The sequence below is a fragment of the Varroa destructor genome, unplaced genomic scaffold (genome assembly GCF_002443255.2).
Source record: "Varroa destructor unplaced genomic scaffold, Vdes_3.0 BEIS01000004.1, whole genome shotgun sequence".
NCBI classification, from domain to species: domain Eukaryota; kingdom Metazoa; phylum Arthropoda; class Arachnida; order Mesostigmata; family Varroidae; genus Varroa; species Varroa destructor.
In genome coordinates this window covers 40,320,658-40,340,834 of record NW_019211457.1, presented here as the reverse complement: position 1 = coordinate 40,340,834, position 20,177 = coordinate 40,320,658, and the positions used below count along the sequence as shown (strand labels likewise).

The 20,177-nt window shown below is 39.0% G+C and overlaps 1 protein-coding gene and 1 long non-coding RNA gene across 10 annotated transcripts in view; one reads left to right on the top strand and one right to left on the bottom strand.

Moving 5' to 3' along the window:
* LOC111249245 (uncharacterized) overlaps window positions 1–20,177 on the top strand; it is a 31,682-nt gene that overhangs the window by 2,901 nt on the left and 8,604 nt on the right. The window contains exons 4-9 of one of the 7 annotated variants that reach the window (XR_015325603.1): window positions 1,247–1,690; window positions 4,466–4,960; window positions 8,697–8,735; window positions 12,318–12,338; window positions 14,599–14,689; window positions 19,567–19,665. Coding sequence is in view for 5 of the 7 variants with exons in the window: in XM_086985963.1 (XP_086842089.1) it covers window positions 1,247–1,690; window positions 4,466–4,960; window positions 8,697–8,735; window positions 12,318–12,338; window positions 14,599–14,689; window positions 19,567–19,661 (1,185 nt within the window). In the remaining 2 variants the exon portion in view is untranslated. Of the gene's footprint in view, window positions 1–1,246; window positions 1,691–4,465; window positions 4,961–5,270; window positions 5,367–8,696; window positions 8,736–12,317; window positions 12,339–14,598; window positions 14,690–19,566; window positions 19,666–20,177 lie in introns of those variants that run through there. The other 6 variants (XM_086985963.1, XM_086985967.1, XM_086985964.1 and 3 more) reach the window with 6 other exon arrangements.
* Window positions 603–19,573, bottom strand: LOC111249248 (uncharacterized). Of its 3 annotated transcripts, none has more exons than XR_015325605.1 (5): window positions 15,361–19,573; window positions 13,702–15,172; window positions 13,324–13,403; window positions 11,959–12,118; window positions 603–10,352 (listed from the first exon to the last, which is right to left on the bottom strand). It is a non-coding gene; the product is annotated as an uncharacterized LOC111249248 (long non-coding RNA). The 3 variants fall into 3 exon arrangements; XR_015325606.1 differs by having other exon boundaries at window positions 13,702–15,546; window positions 15,806–19,573; XR_015325607.1 differs by having other exon boundaries at window positions 13,702–15,546; window positions 16,831–19,573.

Genomic DNA, 20,177 nt, shown 5'->3' with positions numbered 1-20,177 from the left:
GGTGGGAAGCGATAATTAATTGTTGATATAAAACATCGGATAGATACATACTGAACTAAATATATACCTTAGACGATAATGATTTTGAAAGGATTGTTCCGCAGGGCTATTGAATTTCGATTATGACTAACCAGATCACAAAGGATCTGAAAATAAGACTGTCGGGCTGAGCACACGCTCTGAAAACATGGCTGTCTCTATGGGTGTGTGGTTTTTATATATAGTACCGTTCTATCTCAAAGAACAATAAGCGCTAGACTCAGAGCCTTTGTAATGCCTAAGACTCTGTTTATGCTGAATTTTAGATTATTTATTGTTACTGCCTCTTCTTTTCGATAGGAAAGACTCGGTTGAAAGCTCATATATTTAGCCTTATTATCGTATTGCAAAAACTATTCGTGGCCAAATTGATGTACCTTTGGAAAATCCCAGGTTAGGTGAAAGCTTCTTTTTAAAAACAAGCTTTCGTACACAGGCGACGCCACGAAGTAAAAAAGCGGCAGAAATTATTCTTCGTTGGTATTCATACGCTAGAAATCTCCTATGTTTCCTCTAAAAAAAAGCGTCAACATGCCTAAAATAAAGAAAGCATATACGGCTGATGGGTTTTTTTAAAGTCGGATCCTATACCTTCTCAGGTATAAATCCATGGCTTAGATTGTCAATTACCATTTATTCGGAACTATATGAGCTCCTTAAAGACGGAGCTTCAATAAACGACATGAAATAAATATAACTAGGTCATGTTTACTATTGCCCTATCTTACATTGGACCAATTTCACTGCCACATCATTGGTAACCAACTACGGGTACGCAATCGTTGTTCTGTTACATAACGGGTACAGGTGCTTTAATTTCATCCTACCTTCCAAATCTACGTTTGTATGCTAGTATATATAAAAAAAAAAAAAACGAATTTACTTTAGAGGAAGAAGCTTCCTCTAATACATCCATTATAAGCTAGTTAATACTACCGGGACAAAGTGTTGAACATGATTTCCATCAGGAACAAACAGCTACTTTCCACTTGCAAAAATGAAAGGCAAAATATCAAGTACTCCACAATGTTGGCTGATAGATGACAGTTTTATACACAGCTTGGTTTATTGCACCATGTCAACCTAATATTGTCATTTTGCATTTAAAGTATTATAATGTAATAGGTTTCGTAGCGTAATAGATATAGCTGAGCATAAGGCGCGCCCTTCTACTCTATAGGTGTATAATTGCAACATTGACTTTCAGGTATCCTAAAGCCAGCTATACCTTTAACTTTGCCGCCGACTCAGTTGGAATTCTCATCCTTACTGGGATTTCCTAGAAGATCAAATGGAGCGTCGCTTTTCCCCCATACAAATAGCGGCAATCCACCGATGTCAGGCTCAGGATCAGGCATTGCTTCTTTGTCGGTCCATAATCTTGGAACAAATCAACCCGCGTCACGCTCTACCAATGAGGCTAGTGTTTCATTCCATACAAGCATGAATAATTCTCCAACTACAAACCCAGGATCGTTTGGGTTCAGCATAAGTGGTAACGGATTGGATACAGGTTCACGCGAAAGCCCGGGATCTGTTAGCACCTCGATCTCACGTGCAAATATCCGGCTTGATCCAGACGCGACCGCATCTTCCGGCCCTAGTCGTCCAAGTTTAGGCATAAACCTGGCCAGCAGTTCTTCCTCCTCAGGTACATATCAGAGCTTCTGAATGGTTCATTATTAAGTATTTGTCAAAATAATATGAACTATAAACAAACTACCGAAGGCTTTATCTACTTAATGTAGTTATTTTCGTATTATGTACGTACAATAATTTTATAATTTTACTATACAGCAATCGAGATGCGACCTTTATTTTCATATCAGTTACTATACATTTCCAAATGTATAGTAACTGATAAATCAAATCAGCCATTTCACTCGCGAGGCTCATTTCGAGGAATAAAGGAACTTCGAAGCAATTCTCTCGAGATGAAGCAGTTTACCGCTTTGTATACAATCTCGTTTGGTAGATATATTACAACTCATGTCGATCAGATCGTCCCTCGTGGGAAATTAGACATTATCACGAGACACTAGGTAATTTGTTTCCGATTCAAGATAAATAAGGTAGCTAACAAGTTGGAAATATCTACAGTTGTAAAAACGGTTGGGGTTCAGGGAGGGGAGGATACTTGACTGCCTTTATCAGCGTTTCGTAACACATCCTTTAAGGTCTACGGCTGACGACCATTACGCTGTACTTAATAGATGTTGAGTGTATATACCGCCCTTTTATAGGGCAGTATAATAGTTGCGATTAGTCTGTTGGCTAATACTAAATCAAAAAACCGTACGACTAATTTTTGTTGACAAGCCCGTAGCAAAATATAAGGCTAAATTAATTATTGTGGGTGGAGTTGCATGATACCAATCCGGTCCTTTTCTGTAGGTGAACTTTCTATAGGTATTGTATGTTTTCGTGCTGGTTTGTATTGCTGTAACATATTGGTTGATAATCTTAGGGAGACACTGTGGTGAAGGTTCGTTCGAACCGTGGACAAGTTTCATTTCGTGCCGGGAGCCATCGTCTAATGAAAGTATCTAACGGCTATAGTCGAAGTAAAACGCAATAGATAAAACGGCTGTGCTATGTGTGATACACATTTGGATCCGAACGCATTTCGTTGCTTAGTTTCTTAAGTCAAGTAAAATGTATTAAGAAGTAAATAGGATTATGAATTTTCAACGAGCCACTTTTTTTTGTGTTCTGCTTAATCTTGTTATCATTCCGGGTTGAAAACGATCGGTAGACATTGCCACCGCGATAGATTAGTGGGTAACGTATCTACCTGCTAACTTTAAGAATACGTTGTGGTCTAAATTCCAACCCGGCATAAACAGGTGCCGTATCGTGCTGGGAGCCTCTTATGCCTAACGGTGATACTGGACGTATTATTCGAAACACAGAAACACTTCTACCTAAAATAGTACGTTCCCGTTATTCAACAGAACAATTCGGTTTGATTTGACCTGTACGTTACGCATGTAACGCTTGAAATTAAGTGTCTGTTTAAAGGTTTTCTTTCTGTAAATAAGCAATTTCTGCATTGGTATTATTCTGGAGAAACGACTAGAAACTTTCGGAGGTTCGATAATGTCATGTATCTACCATTTATAGATATAAAGATGACTTTTCGATTGGTGAGATGTCATATTTTAGTGAAATTATAGATTTAACAGCCTTCTTCATTAGGTACGGTGAAACTATTAGGCGATCGATAGATTCCTTAATACTCAACAAACTTTTTGGGGGGTTATGCAAGTTATTGAGACAGTTATCTAAAAGTTTACACTTTTAATTTGCGCATAATCGCCTGCGTCGGACAAATGTTCTCCTCTACTTTTTGACAAATGGCGATTTTTTTGGCACTATGTAATCGTTTTATTGTTTTTATATTACCATTTGTGCCACCAGATTAAAAAAAGAGAACAGACCTATCTGGGCTCGAACAATTGAAACTGCGTTTTTTTTTTTAGAAATCAATTGTAGCGTATTCACAAATTATATATACGTAAGAATAACGAATTTTTCGACCATGATTAATATTTACGAGAGCTTATAATGACGTATACGAGCTTAATGATAGTCTGTAGGTACAATGTAAATAAATAAATAAAAAAAAAAAAAATATTGAAAAACTATGAGCAATGAGTAGCTAGAAGTTAGAAGACAATATCTGTGCGAGTCTATCTTGTCCAAAGTTTCTCCGTACTCCGAGATAGCTAATACTTCGTACAATATCGTTTTTATGACCAATTCATAATACGCCCTGCCTGTTAACTACCCTGACTGGCTCAAAGCAGTATGATAATGATATATGCGAAAAATGTTTATTGTTATCATACATGTTTCTATTTTTAGATATGTTTTTATCGCACGAGGGCGATGTCTCAGCGGTCTGGCAAATACTTGCAATCCGTGTGCTTATATGTCCATCGGCTGCAGAGATCTTTTACCGCCGCTGACGTTCTGGTTCCTTGTGGTGGCGTAGAGATGAAACACATGCAACATAACTAGAATGATTTTTCGCGTATGGCGCCCGAGGCAGAAAACGCTAGTTGCGTTGGGCTATTCTTCGTATTAGTGACCATTCTGCCTACTCTGGTCAGCCTACCGTTCTGCAAGAATATCATTTCAATTTAGACGTGCTTAGAGGCTACGGACTTCGTTTTGCTAGCCTCTCTGTTTCACGTAATTCGGTATAACGGTCACTTGCTTGTTGCTGTTGACTCTAGAAATTAAGGCCTGTTACTATTTAAGCTACCGAAAGGTCATCCCAATCAAATCTATGGTTACTCAAACGTATTTTTATGATCCCGAATCCAGCTTAATAGATCATAAGTAAAAGACAAGAGATAATTCTAAGACATTCGCGGTCTGCATCATAAAATCACTAATTTGAAAATGCCGTTCTGTCTAGGACCAGAAAATTCGGAAGCAATCTCGAGTTCTGTCACTGGCCGTAATAACCGCCACGGCTTTCGAGGGCGAAATTTACAAATGCCTGGAAGTCCTTCAAGGGTATTTGGCCAATCTCTGTCGAAACCGGAGGACCGGCTATTCAGAGATTCTTCATTAACCCACATCAACTTGCTAGGTTCTACTAAAAATGACCACCACATTTCTCCATCTTCGCATGGATCGAGTAGCTCGAATCTGGGTCATTCCTCAGCTATTTCAGGAGCCTTAGACGAAATTGAACCGCGGGGTAGTGTGGGCTTCTCTACATCTTTATCCTCAATACAGCTACCATCACCGAGCTTTCGTGAATCATTAGGTTCAACTAATCGACGAAGCTTCACCGTAGTCGACAATAGCAATAGATTTACCACCGCGTACGCTAGACCTAACGAGCGGCGTGTCATCCTTCACACGGGAGGAGGCCAGCCCGAAGAGGACATCATTGAAATATCACGTGAGCTTCTTTTATATCAACATCGAGTTTTATATACGTTATAGATTATGACTAGAATACATTTTTTTTAATTACGTATTCAATCTTGCTATATAAATTCACTTCGCTATATTGTATGAAAAGGTGAAGGTGTAATCTTCTTACTGCGGTAATGTCTTAAGCGGATATTTCGGCCGCACGCCACCTTTTAATTGACGGAACGATGAGCCCAGCGGATGTATCATAAAGTTGTATGGAAACGTTTTTCACGATAAACTTATTAAGGCATCGTTCCTAGCAACAATTAGACTAAAATGCGTCCATATTACAGGATCAACGTACCTCGTTTCACCGAAGCCAGCGACATTTAGGTCTAGTATTATCCAGAAGAAATTTTAAATCTCAATAAAATTGTCTCATGCCAAGACATCAGCCCCTTCACTGTCTGAGTAATAATTTGGTGTCTGGTCTTACCGGTGAAGAGCACCAACGAGGTATACTTAAGTGAATCTCGTAACACATTATTTGTATAATATTTTAGATAATTACCCGAGCTGCCCAGCTGCCAATTGGAAAACCGAATATCAATGAAAAAATTATATACCATCAAACTGGCAATCTCGCAATAAAAAGCTACTGTTAACCTATTTATAGATGCGCATCTAATATGATTACGGTTTGAAACAGTTTTCGACGAGGATGAAGAGTTGCTTCGAGACGACCTAATCGATTGAAAACAAGCGATCTTCCTGCTCGTACAGAGAGAGTACGCTATTTGCTAAAGCCGGAAGAATCAATACATTAAATTAGCGTTGATGGCTCGTAATCAAGTAGAAACATTCTGGACTATGTTTACGCTTGTTAGTAATAGTTAATGATGTACCTAATAATGAAAAAGCTAAACACTGTCAAATTTACCAGTTAACTTTTTTTTCGAATCGCACGATTTTCAAGTGACCAAGTAACTTACGCGTAACAATAATTAACTGTTATATATAATCAAAAAAGTTACCCGTCTGCCGCGTAACTAATTCAGTCGTTCATTACTAATTACCTAACAGAATTGGCAAAACTGGCCGTAACACGATGGGGACCATGCTCTAAGATAGTCCGGATAGTCGGTGCAGTGATGTTACGATAGCTAGTTACGAGAAGTTCAAGTCACTTAAAGACGACACTGGGCTGTGGGTCGATTCCAGGTCACGAAGCCTGCCGGCCACCCCGATCATCAAGATATCGTTCAGTGTGTAAACGTAAATTGTCAAGCGTCTTTGTGCTACAGTGCGTCGTCATTCGAAAATGCGGGGGATCCTGATATAGTTGTAGTATAGCGCTTAAACGAGACACATTGCTCTACAAGTGTCTACAACAACTAAGTTCTAAAAGTATTACTTTTATTGTAGCCTAATTGGACTATCTATGGATGGAGTATTAGATGTTATAGCGTCGATAGCAGCCGGGAATTTTTTTGCTTTTTTCGAAATTTGCTCCCGTCCTTAGCGTACTTAATGATATAGCAGCATTTTTTTGGAGGAGCTTTAGATTGATGCCGCTACCCAATCGCGAACTACCCAATCGCTCTTTCATTGATTGTTCAACAGCAGCGGTCTAACTCCAATAAGAGATACGTAAGCGTGACAAAAAGCGTTACGCCCGTTCTTTTACGATTATGATTCACGTCTACGTATATGTGTAGACATAAACTTGTAAAAAAAAATGTAACCGATGCCAGATAAAATAGCCGGCAAGGAAATTATGTTGGGTGTACAGGTGGTGAAAGTTTCTTTTCGACCAAATACTTCCGCTTTGTGAACGAGTCGAGCGTCAAAAGCGATGCTAAATAAAGTTCCCAAAGTAATTTTTCATCAGTTATTTGTTGCTCAATACAGCAAGGTACTTGCAAGGGTCATATTGTATCGAAGCGGCTATAATTAATCCACTCGTTCAGACCATGACGTGCTTCGGCCTTCAATACTGCAAAATGTCACTATTTCGAAAAATGCAACGACACGGCTTGGATAGCTCCAGTAACAACCCTAAGATAGGTCGAAGGAGACATCGCTTTATTTGAGTCCGTACGGATGTCATGCACGAAAAACGTGCATATTGCACGTATCCGATGTAACCATTGGCCTATATAAGTACTGCATATGTCATCGATTAACGCATCCGATAATTACAAGCCTTCATACATATATATTTCAATAATGTACGTGTATTCGCAAATTCTAACAACTATACACTATTAAACAATTACTTATGGTCGATGTTACGACAAATCTCGAACTCTTCTCGGGGTCGCTGTGTAGTGCCCTACGAGTCATGATGATCCCGAACGAAAAAAACAACATTCAGCTTTCTGTTTAGACTTACCTTTCGCCTTATAGTTGTAAGCTTAATGAATATATGGCTTTACATTAACAGTATACTTTTATATGTCACACTGCAGGTCCTATATAGTATTCATTTGTGACTCACAGTTAAGTAACTAAATACGATAGTATCAGAGAGCTCTAGTTATACCCAGAGCGCGTAGTTGGGGGTTGCCCAAGGGCACGGCACCAGACTGTTATGGCTATTAACGTAAACTTAGTAGTTCACTCAGAAGTGTCAAGTGAATCTGAAGTTTTCGATAATCATATTCTCAAAATCATTAAGGATTTTGAATTAGGCTGACCAAGGCTTTGGTAGGACTATCACTGAGCGCGTGTTTTATTATCTTTGAGTAAGTAAATACGACTGTTGTGAATGTGGGAACAACAGTAGTTTTATAGCGCTATTTATTAGATATGCCCAGAGGTACTGAGAGCAAAGGTCTATTTTATGAGCATTTTTTAGGATGATGAATATTAAACATAGCTAAAAAGAGTTTTCATAGGAGCTAAAAGCAAAATAATGTGAAATCGTATTTAGAAGCATCGATTTATAGGAAAAAAAAGGAGTTTCAAATATGTCTTTGCATAAAAAAGGTCTAAGTTAGTGGTGACGTTTCGAAAACGGCGACATCTAGAACAAATTTTATATTCTTCGTGAATGTTTTTCTTTAGTAGTAAATGTGCTTATCAAAAAAACTTAGCGCCCACAACGGAATCAACGTACGAACCGATTATATATACAAGACCGTTTATCGATTCCATAACCAACGAAAAAAAGGTATTTGATGAAAATTATAGAGGGCCCGATTGCGACAACTTGGAATCAGGTAGACTGAAGTAATCTTTTTTCTGCAAAAAAAAAAATTTAATACGGTGCTAATTTGACCCCGGTTACTTTTAGGCTTTTAGGAAGCTACTAGTAAATCATTAACTCAAGGTTTTTCCAAACGGCTGTATATATATATGTATATACACATATATATATATATATATATATACATATATATATACAGCTTTTATTTTAGTTTGTCTTCCCATTCCGTTGGGCATTGCGACTGTGACATCGACGATTTCATATATATATATATATATATATACACTTCAAGCCATGATGATGTATAGTTTTTTTTTTTTTTTAGTTTTGTTTATTTGTACACAAAGATTATTCTATCGCTGATATTCTTAAATACAATTACCATGCAAACACATTTCGCATATTTGGTGAGTACGGTTGCTTGTTCATCTGTCTAAGCGTTTGAATCTATCTCCTCATGTCCATGTTTGCTCTCGTATTTACTCTGTCCATTGCTGCCGTAAGCGAGAAAATTCTTGCTAATTGCTTACTTACTTATGAGTGGCAATTTTTTACCTTTGCGTTTCAGAATTCAACTTTAAATCATCGACCGCGGCGCGAAAAAATCGTACGTATCGTTCAACTTGCTTGGCTTCGGTACTAGTTCTCCTTTGCTTTCCGACACCTGTGTTTTGTTAGATGTTTTCATTGAATTCACACAATGTTAACGGTGAAAATTGACCTATAAACTAGCACTATAGATATGGCAGTACTCTAGGCATTGCTTAGTTCTGATTAATCAACACTTTGAAATTTCCCGCGGCCTCTTCGCATCAATTTGCAACCAGTTTTGCATAATCAATATATAACCGTACGGAAAGGGTCATGCGTTCTGGGCGCTGTCGAGAAAAAAACTAGGACCAACAATGATTGTACGGACGTTGCGTATTAGAACTAAACTTGGTATAAAAGTAGAGCGGACGACCCGATGCTAGCTCAGAACGTGCGAAACTATCTGAGTATCTTCTAACGAAGTTACAGCATACAAAAAAACGTTATTTGTTTTTCAATTCGATTATCTTCACTTAGTCATCGACCCTTATTGGCTATGAATACGTATATTGGAAACATTTCTGTCAAGGCTTTTGCATTTGGACGCTGGAGATGGTCACAGGCACCATACCTTACAAGACAGCCGACAAAGAGGAATTTCTAATTTATCCTTACAAAGTGACTCCTCTTTTAGGAAGCGGCCAAAGTGGTCCTCTTCTGAAGGTACTGAAGGGTAATGGATGGGATTCTCTCGATAGAATTTCCTACAGTTAAAAGCATTTCGTCTGATTGACATACATAAGATTGGAAGGATGCTTTAGCTCTAAGGCTCAATTTCTGAAAGCGGTGTGCGGGACGACAAGAAACCCTATGGTGTTGTCACTCGACCTTTAGAAACTGGAAAACGCAGGAGACAGTTTCATTGAAACGTTATTCGCTAATAATGCTATGCAAACAGTTGTTGCTATGGAAATACCCCGAAGTGAAAGGCCATTGTAACTGAGCTAGTTCGAACATTAAAACTAGATCTGAGGCTACTTGAAAGACAATGAGGGTAGTCGTTATTAAAATATGGCGGTAATCTCGCAGTTTTTATTGCACAAAATAAATAACTACGCACTTAATATTCATCGGGTTTAATTCCTTAAAAATATCGTAATTATTAGAAAAAGCATTGTTACAGATGAAAGAGACGGGATTTAAGACATGGGCTTCAGGAGATCTTTATAGTATCGATAGCATGCTTCCTCGGCCATCTTGTAAACAGATGATCTAAGTATTCACTCAGCTAACATTAGTTGACATTAAAATAACTAAAATTTTTTAAAATCTCAGATGGCTTTATATAGGCTTTTCAATCTGCCTAATAGCACATGAGATAGCTAGGACAAAGTTCATGTAGCGGGATTTTGCTTGTGACAACGCACACCGTGCCCGAATAGCCCCAGTTGACATAAACCGTGAGCGATGGCTACCCGTCGGAGAAAAACCTTTGAGGAGCAATTCGTGTGAATAAGATCTAAGGACTCAGTTATGCAAATGTCAACCGGAGTCAAGGGACCCTCTTTTTCTCTAAAAGCGTTTTTGTAGAAACGAGCTTACCATTTATTCATGAGGAATATATTCAAGTATACTTTAGTTATGTTATGCCGACATTATTTCATGTTGTCATTAACGGCCGACGCTCCTGAGACTGAAATGAAACAAGTTTATGTATTACTGTATGCCAGTAGAGGTACCGACGCAGCCGGTAGCTTAGACACCTGCCAAAGTCAACGACACAAGCCCTATCAACGAACGTGATCTAAGAACGGCCATATTAAGATTTGTAATGGCGGAATGATGCCGACTCAGACAGCGGTGTTAACTGAAACAGGAGGAGGTCTCAAACAGTTAGCAAGCTATTCTAGGGCTATAGCCCTTACCGCTAGCCCGAAATGGCATTCCGAAACATCTGACGCAATTAATATCAATCTAAAAAATCCTATCAACTAAAGAAACCTCCACTTGACAGCAAATGGCACATTAAAATACACAAATTCAAAGGCTAAATGAGCAGATCGACGTTGGTCAGTCAACCGTTTATGTATTATATATATATCTTTACGAAAGTACTGGCGTAAAATGGAGAAGGTAGAGTTCCCACTCGTACAACTATATCTGTATGGATACAGTGGGGGCTTTGATGAACTCATATTGAGAAGGCGCACTAAGCGTCCTCCCTGTTGCACTCTGTAAATTACGGATGTGGCATTATACGGCTCAGTTCTATGCCACTTTTTTAACGAACCCGATCTTATTTAATGGCATAGCGGTATCTCCGGCGTGAAAGCGACGCTGGCAGTGTCATGTCTCACTTTAAACCCCAATTAGTATACGATCGGCACATAGTGACAATACGCGTCGCGCATTGTCAACAGCTCAGGGGCGATTTGCAAGCGCTACTTATAATCCCGAACTACTAACTAACAGAATGCCCATAATGTCGTAATAGTAAGACACGTTTTCTCAATGTAACCCAACTAACTTACCACATAGCTAACTATACAAAAGTATCCGCTCACCACCTCTGCTTGGGTTTGGTCCGTCTCACAACTGAAGTACTTCAACTTACAGTTATGTATTCTGTTCATCCTATTGGTTTTTTGGCGTTGCCTTGCCCCCATGATAAATATGTCTTCGTGAAAAACTCACAATTCTTAAACATCGGTTACCTTTACGACTACGTGCAAAGGGCCGATGCCCACAGACTTCTGTAAAACAACTACCATATGCGTATTTCGATAGGCCCTTTAGGTCTGGCAAGTCAGCTGCTGGCATCAGATGACCTTAGGGTGCGCGCAGGCCGGCCCACTCCTCATGCATATCACGCACTCATCTCATGCATATCAATACCACAAACGATGTGATATTCTCTCCATACTGAGTCTCCGACATCTATTATTGCTTTCTGGCTAAGAAAAAGTCTAGAACTTTGAGCTACGGCCCTGCTTCCCAGTCTGCTAGTGAATCTTTGTTAAATATACGATCGAGCGTATGTCAAGGCACTAGCTATAGGTATTAGCCGCACGACACGTGTTGGATAACATATTGCCTATTCGATTACCACTCAGCTTCAGCTACTAGATCTACTTCGGCGTCATTCCTCTGAACGAAGTAACTATATGTATTAGTTAATCTTCAGAGTATTCCAGTTAGGCAGGTTTCCAATAATAAACCTGTATTAGTTATTATATTATCAATTAATTCGCTAGCTCAAGAGGCTTCCTGCCGACAGCATGACCAACACAATACCTTACCTTGATCCCGATCGCTAAAAGATACGTCTCAAGTATATTTGATACACACGTAGATGAAAACGATTAGGCAGGAAAAGCAGACCGAACTCTCTATGATTTATGAAGCGCGCATGGTTTGCTTGTACATCGATATCGTCCTGTTTGTTCGAAACCCTGAAATCTGCATATGTTAGAGATTATTGTAAAATCTCGTTATTACAGAGTCTTTTTTAAAAAATTTTTTTTTTACATCGTTGCTCCGGTCTATCGATCTAGTTTGTAGCAACAGAATAGAATAGTTCGCCTGTCTGGACGCTGACTTTCCTAAAAAAATTAACATAATTTTCTACACAATGGCCTTCATGCGGAATCAATTTCAGGTGTTGCTGACGTGTTTGTTCGTACGTATGATTTGTGTCTTGCGCTAGCGATAGCTATTGGCTTATTTGATAGATCTCAATAAAACGGCGCGCTAGAGTATCTCCAATATTTTAGTAGAACAAAAACAGTCCACAGAATAATATCGGAGGGCAATAGAGATTCTATAAGTAAATTCCGTAATTTCATATCATTACCTGCGCATAGTATATTTTCACCTAGCACAACCGGTAGGCCGTAATATGCACGTTATGTTTCGAAAAATAACATACATTCGTGCACTAGTTGGGACCAGCTTTGGTTCTCCGCAAAGCATTGACTAGCCCGCCCAACATACAACACTAGTAAATTGCATAGCAATCTACAATACAAATATTAAGTTAAGTTGGCGAAAATACTTTATCCTAGTCTGGTTATTAGAGGAAGTAAGTTAGCACCTTTCTCGAAATACGAAATTTAAACAAAGCCTTAAATTCGTAGGGGAGTGCTATTTGATGCGAAAGCTCAAATCAAAACGTTTATGAACCAGCTGAGTTCCTACCATAATGTACATAAACGACCTCTGCCTCCTGAGCTTTAGAAAAATGGGAAAGCTATGCTTCATTAATGAGGGCTGCCATATGTAGGCTGACATCTGGGGGCGAAGGGGAGCTAGCAGTTGTTTCTTGTTCGAAATAGAATTGAAGCAGCGAATTTTTATTTTTTTACTTGCTCTCGCGTTCACTGGTGATGTTGTATTCCTCGTCCTTTGGTACAAGTAGTCATACATCAACTTAATCTTAAGGTCACCTTCTCCTTTGCTTTGTTTCAAAACAGAATTCTGAAGCTACTTACTATTTATAGCAGTCAATTAACAACGAGATCTAAAAAAAATTTGTTTTGTGTCTTCGTGCATTTTTGGCCACTCCAAACACCCTTTTGCCTGACTACACTCCCGGATATTGCTTGAGTTTCCAGGCTTAATTTTTTTAATAAGCACGCATCTATTGATACTCCTTGTTTACTTGCCTCATAATAACGTCCTAATTCTGTACTTCGCTGCCGCCTAGATAGATATCCGCGTAAGGGCACAACTCTAACTTCTTTGCCTGTCAAAATTGTAGACAAGACCAGGAGCTATTAAATTAGGCCCAGAGCTGCACGTGAACGTCCTGACAGACTGGAGTAATATCTATTCTGTCGGATAGAGTAATGTTGGCTTTGCACGAAACATAATGTCAAGTTTGCGAAGTAGGCCAGATTTTTTTTTTTTTATATAGGACATTCTAAAATTAAAGTCGGTCTACCACATTTCGGTCACTTGTAACACTAATGTGCACTAATCGATTTTACATAGTCAGTTTGAAAAACGTCTTCTTCTTAGCTTTTTTGAGGAGAAACACCCACCGCAGCAACGAATCTGCGATCGATCTTTCTAAGATCAGCCCGTTCAAACAAACTGACGTGAGCATCGTCATACCTCATTTAATTGGCGCCATATGGCAGATTTTGAACTGGGCATAACTTCGAAATGTGTATTGTTATAATTATTTTAATTTTAACTTATAAATCTCATCTATCTAACAAGCATAACGTTGGGCTTCTTCAAACGCTTATATCAATCATCTCCAATGATCTTTTCACTAATCCAACCTCAGTTTTTCAGCATTTTTAATAAATTCAAAACGAGACGTAGAGATACCGTTTCGTCTTGCTAGCCCTACAGCGCAATGCTTAAATGACAATACAAGATACGCAAGTTGAAATAGTCTTCTCGTTAGGTGGCCACTGTAAAACTGCGCGATCCTAATCTCGACCCATAGGACGCTTTAGGTTCTAACCGGCGTTCGCTAGAAAGATTTCGAATTAATCTACATCTAAATAAGCTAAGTAGCAATATTAGGCCACCGCTCGTGTTTTCATTGAATTTTTCAAAGAAGCCAACGTTTCTGTCCGAGCTTGAAGCTAAACGTGCCAGCTACTAGTAATATCTTAGGTATTGTTTTGCTGCCATGTCGAGACCGCTTACGAATCAATTTTCCTAGAAACGCATGTTTCAATTCACACACTCGATCAAAATCAAACCTATGTTAGCTCTATACTTACCTTTTCCGAAACGTCAATTTATTGATGTAATCTTGAATATCATAACGATCCCTACAGTTATATATTTAGCTCAACAGTGATGAAAATCACTACTGCCACTACTAATGGGTGTGGTGGGGACGATGGGATTGGAGAGCGGCTTTTTGAGTTCTGCCAAAATAATTTCTTTGATAACACCTTGTTTGAATACTTTTTCAGCTGAATTTAACTCGTACTACGAAGGAGCATACTGCAATGTCAAATCACCGTTCACACTACTCAAGTCGGAACGATTGGGCGAAAGAACGAAGTATGAATTTCCTATCAGGTTCATTTTATGTATGCTTTTGCTTTTTGGCTCGTAAAAACACCCGTTCGTCCTAAAATCTGTCGAAAGCAATAACAGCGGAGCGGAGACAAGTTTTGTATATCTGCCAAGTGGGCGATAAGGAAATATTAACAATTTTGCTTCTAGAGTTTTTGTTTACATTATCCTCACAGGGTTTAGATGTTTTCGTACTATAGCAGGACAAGGCCATATTTTGAGTTTTTTTTTTTATCTGGTTTAGCCAAATAGGCGTCGTTTGCAGCTTTTTCCTAATTTCTAGTTGGGGGTTTTAACGGGGTTTAACGGGGGGGGGGGGGGGGGGGGGTAATAAATGAATAATGAATATACTACTGATCTTATAGATTTAGACCTGACCATAAGAGAAGAAGCAACATCATATTACAATTGTTTTTGTTGCAAACTTAATTTCGTTATATGTTTATTTGCGTCACTTCGCCACCACTCCTGGAACGTACTCAAGATAAAGTTCGATAGAAATCGTTTACTAATTTCGTTACACGTGGGGCTTAATTACGCCTATCAATTTACTAAAGCTTTCCATATTAGCAAACCCCTTTTAGATTAAAATTCGAAAGTGAACTTAAAGTCGCGTATATTTTTAGCGTCCCAGAGTGAAACACCTCTTGTCGTACCGGATATAAAAAAGCTGTAAATCCTTAATGCATGCCTAACCGACAATGCTTCTGCAATGCAGAGTTTTTGGCCTGCATAATCGGGACCTGCTTTTCGTGTGCTTGCCTTGAAGTTTAGGTTGATTTCAAAGGAACGTTTGATCATCATTCGAAGCGGTAGTGCTTCCCAAATTTCACTCAAGGGACCTGCAAACGAAAGAGGGCAAACGAAGAGAGGTTTGCATACATTCAGTGAGTTATATAGCCGCTTGTGTGATGTACAGTATTTCAGCTTTTGTCCGTCGACGAGATTTCCATTTAAAAATTAGGTAGCCTAAGATCCAACTCAATGACGTATAGTGAAACCAACCGCATTTTTGTCCAAAAGTCCATTGGTAAGAATAACGTAATTATGCCAAGTTAAGTTTTCTTAACTTAGTCTACTTTCGAAATGCTCAATATTTACCGTCATCAAGTTACTGAGACGTTCGATCGTCCTGTTCAGTCGATCTTTTACACATGCATATTCTTCAGTAAGAATATTTACAGCGATCGATAGGCCAGTTGGCCGTCCATCATCCACAACTACGAACTTTCTCCTCCATCCAAAGCACATAATTTAGTTTACTTTCAGTTAGCAAGTAGCGAACAGCAAAGTCAATCCGAATGTGAGCTCCGTGTGAAAAAAAAAACAGGCCTAAATGGCGTTCAATCTGCTAATCAGGTATTCACCGTCATAATATTATACGTGACCCAGAAAGGGGTGCAAACTAGAACGCTACCAAAGTGAGCCTACCCTGATGCACAAACGTACAAAACGAAGTAAACTACGGGTGGAATGCTGGATAACTATAAAACGACGGATCACAAGGTCCTTTTAATAGGTTTGCTTAAATTTTCGCTTCAAAATATGAAATCAAATAAATATCTCTGCTTTCAACATAACTGCATAGTACACTATTTAGTTTCCAGTTGACACATATTAATTACTAAATCTTGTCTGAGGGTCTCCTCAAGTATTACAAGTACACAAAATTGGACAGGAGTTGCCGATCGCTAATAGATTTGCTAAATGCTGTGAATATCCGTACTCGTAATTCAAAGCTAGCGCCCAAGCAAAACAAACGTCGGGATTTGCAAGAAGCAGAGTGTCGAAACGTGAGAAAAGTAGATAAGAAATATTCACAAATATCCTGACAACTGTTCCTTACTTGTTGAATAACTGGCCAAGAGTCTATGTAATTCATTGAAATACATCATGTAATGCAGATTGAAGTATCTATAAGCACAATTTTTTTCTTATAGTTCGATAATCATTCAGTTTTAGATTTCTATCATTGAGGCAGCTACTTCAACGAGTAATTTACGTTCGAGGTTCGTGATTTAAACCGTATTGCAGGTAGACTATGATTCATCTGAAAACTTTCCAAAGTGACTTCAAAAATCTTTAGAGAATCTTCTATATGCATTAGATATTGAATAGGTACTCACTCTGACGCGACACAGAGGAAGGCAATACGGTTTTAGCGCTTGACCTAAAGAGCCCCCATCCTCATAGACATTAGTAAAGGCGATAGGTCACAATGAACAAGAAGGTCGTCGCAGCTGTGTACCGCAATTGCTATGACAAATGACCTTGTTTTGACAAATTTCATTGAGAGGCTGTTTCCATAGGTTCGTTAGGCGCAGAAGTTGCTTCGAGCATTTGTCATCGGTCGTTTGAACAGTATCACTAAAATCAAAGCAGATCGGATAGGACACCCACCGCCATCTAATTTGGGAAGGTATTTGTTTCGGACAGCAGGCATTGTAGATTTATCAGGCCTAGGCATCCGTTAATGGTTTTTTTGATGTGACGGAAAGCTGCTGCTAGCTTCACCTAGATTTCCGTCCGTCTCTATAATAAGAAGCGATATTTTGTCAATCTCGAAAGCAACATGGAGGGCATACGTTGGAGGTAGGCAATTGTTTTGGCAGATCTTTGCTACGTCTACTATATCGTTACTCATTCTGTGACACTGCCAAGACGCGACTGTTGTGCTGTTATCACCGCTTTAAGATATTACCGATTTTGGTCGTATTTTTCAACTGTACTCCGTACTGTTTCCACATTACGCAAAGAAATCGTCAGAAACAAACTATAGTGATAGAAAGAAACTGTTATTAATTTTTACTAAGATAATATAGAAATATAATAGTAATATATGCTTCCAAATAGAAATATTTGTTACTTCCCATAAATCGTGAATCATATGCAGTTGAAAATATCTTCTGAATCAGCACCTCTTACACCAAGCACGTTGTAGTAATTTGTCCATAAAGTTTTTTATGTAGAGAGCCAATGTCTGCTCCGTCGTCATAATCGTTGTATCTCCTTCGAGATCTTGTAGCCATCATCTCTGGGGCTCCTACAAAAAACGTTCTTATGATTCACTGTATAGTGAATCTAGCGATGACTTTTGGGAAAACGTTTAAGCTTTCTGTTGAATTTGCTAGCACTAATTATCAATATAAGGAGTTTTTGCGGTCAGTTGCACAGTTTGCTTTTGTGGACGCTGAAAACGGGACAAAGCTTTCGAAAGCCGAGTCAGTAAACGGTATCCTGATGTGCGTGGCGCTGTACTGTATGAGGCCTGGTAGGAATCATGCGCATTATCAACACTCCGTGAAAACGGCTACGGGTCTGAAAACACAAATGGTTATTGGCAAGGTCGCTACTCAATTGTTTCACTTGAGTCGTTGTTGTGTCATTTATCCCGTCATAACGTTGCCGTACTCTGTCATCTCTAGTCGTACTGGGAAACTTCTAACACCAGTAGTTGAAGAAATCTTTCGGTCCAAAAATGCAGACGAATCTGTCGTAAGGAACTTCTTTTCTAACTCTAAAATGTTTGTAATTTTTCCGTACCCAACATCTATCTAATCGAAAATATCCGTCGGCCAAAGTACTCTGCAAGAAATGCTCGTGCTCACGCAACGTTCAAAGCACGGTGCAGTTCGCTTCGTCCTTAGCTCTGATTTCGTTCAACTTAAACGTATAGGCAAGCACGATACTCGAAACGCATCGTAAGCGACCCCTTAAAAGACCGACAAGGACAAACGGCTGGGTTTGCGTGTGATGATGCATCGGTGTGTGAAATCCGGCAAGCACGTCAAAATTTATCGTTAAGGACAAACAATAAGGAATAGACAGTACCATTGACAGATCGTGCGGGATTCAATCAAATGGCTTCTGTTGACCGCGGAAATTGTTGCTTACGTACAGCTACTAGAACGGCTAAAGCGGTCAAGCTTATGAACGTGGAGTCGCGTGACAATGTAACATTACGTAATGCCGTCAGAGTTTCCGTAGAGTGTATTACGCAATGTTTTTGTGGCAAAGGTGTTCAAGTTCTCATCTCTATCAAACGAATCGCCGTGGCAGTTTAGAAAATGTATAATAGATATATGAACGGTGTTTTGACTTTTTCTGCTTAGGCATCAAAGTAAAATAGTACGGGAAATAAGGGTTGAAATAAATCCATAGTCCCAGATACGTCTATCCCTGAATTTGCCAATTTGCTTGAGAAGTGTGTACCGTGAACAGAACTTGGGTATTACGTTTCCTTTTCCATTATCGCATGATTGCAAAATGATACGCATCTCGAGCTTTCTCTTCGGTAAAAACTTTATCAATAGCCCATTCTTTACGAATCATCCATATCATTAGCGAGAAGAGAATACCGTAAGAAAATCGTGTGGCAATTGTGAATAGTATCGGGCATATTTGTTATAGTCAAAAAAACTGACAAGTATTAAAATATTGTATACTATATAAAAGTATTGGCTAGAATTTAGCGCAAATTGTTTGACGAATTTTTTTGGACAAATCAACATACTGACGAGGATTCAGAGTACTTAAGAATAAGGGTCTTTTTTTTTTTATTATTATTAGAGCCTGTTAACAGATAGTACAGGTAGAAGCTACCCTCTGTAGACTTTTCGATGTGAATTGTTTGTACGTTTCTTCATCGAGATTTAGAAAGCCATGAAACGCGGTTACGGAGGAAGCCTCCCAGTGAGTATTGTTTATGCGGTGATATAAACGATTATGTTAAATAGATAGGATAGACGAGCAAATCAAGAAAATATTTCCAACTGCTCGGCTAAGTTACGCCATAAATAATAAGCAGCTGTATTGCTTGAGCACCTTAGCTGAACTGACCAAATAACGTTTCTGAGTTACAGGTACTATCATTGCATTGATGGGGCTATGGTCGCGGTTATCTGTCCTACAGATAAACCCGCGCTACAGGACATGTGCGATGGCTATGCGAAACACTGTAGGTGTGTTTAACAACTAGAACAATTTTTCAACTGAAAAATCCTGAAATTTTAACGCAAATACAGTAAGATTTCAGTATGGACAACCAACTTCACAGAACTAGAGTGCGAGCCACTATGTGCTCTGAACCCCCCAAACATTCGAAGTAAAGAAAACAACTTGAGATTGACATTCTCTTTTTCTCCGTTGAGTTCCGCAGAACTTGTAGTCTGACTCAGTTAGTGAGAGCTCTTGGCCCCTTTAGCCATATGCATAGATAGTTTAAATTGAAATTGTATTAGCTTGTGTCACATTGAATCGATTAACTGATAGCAATCAATGGGTTTAATAATAATAGACTACTTCGATAGAAGGAAAATTCCTCTTGCCCCTGAAGCAGACTACGCTTAAATAACCCTTATAATCACAGATGGTAGCCGACTGATGCAGACACTGCTACGTGACATGTATAACTAAGGGAAACGAGTAGCGAAAGCAGAACCTCTATAGGTCCCTAATTACTTATCGTGTCACC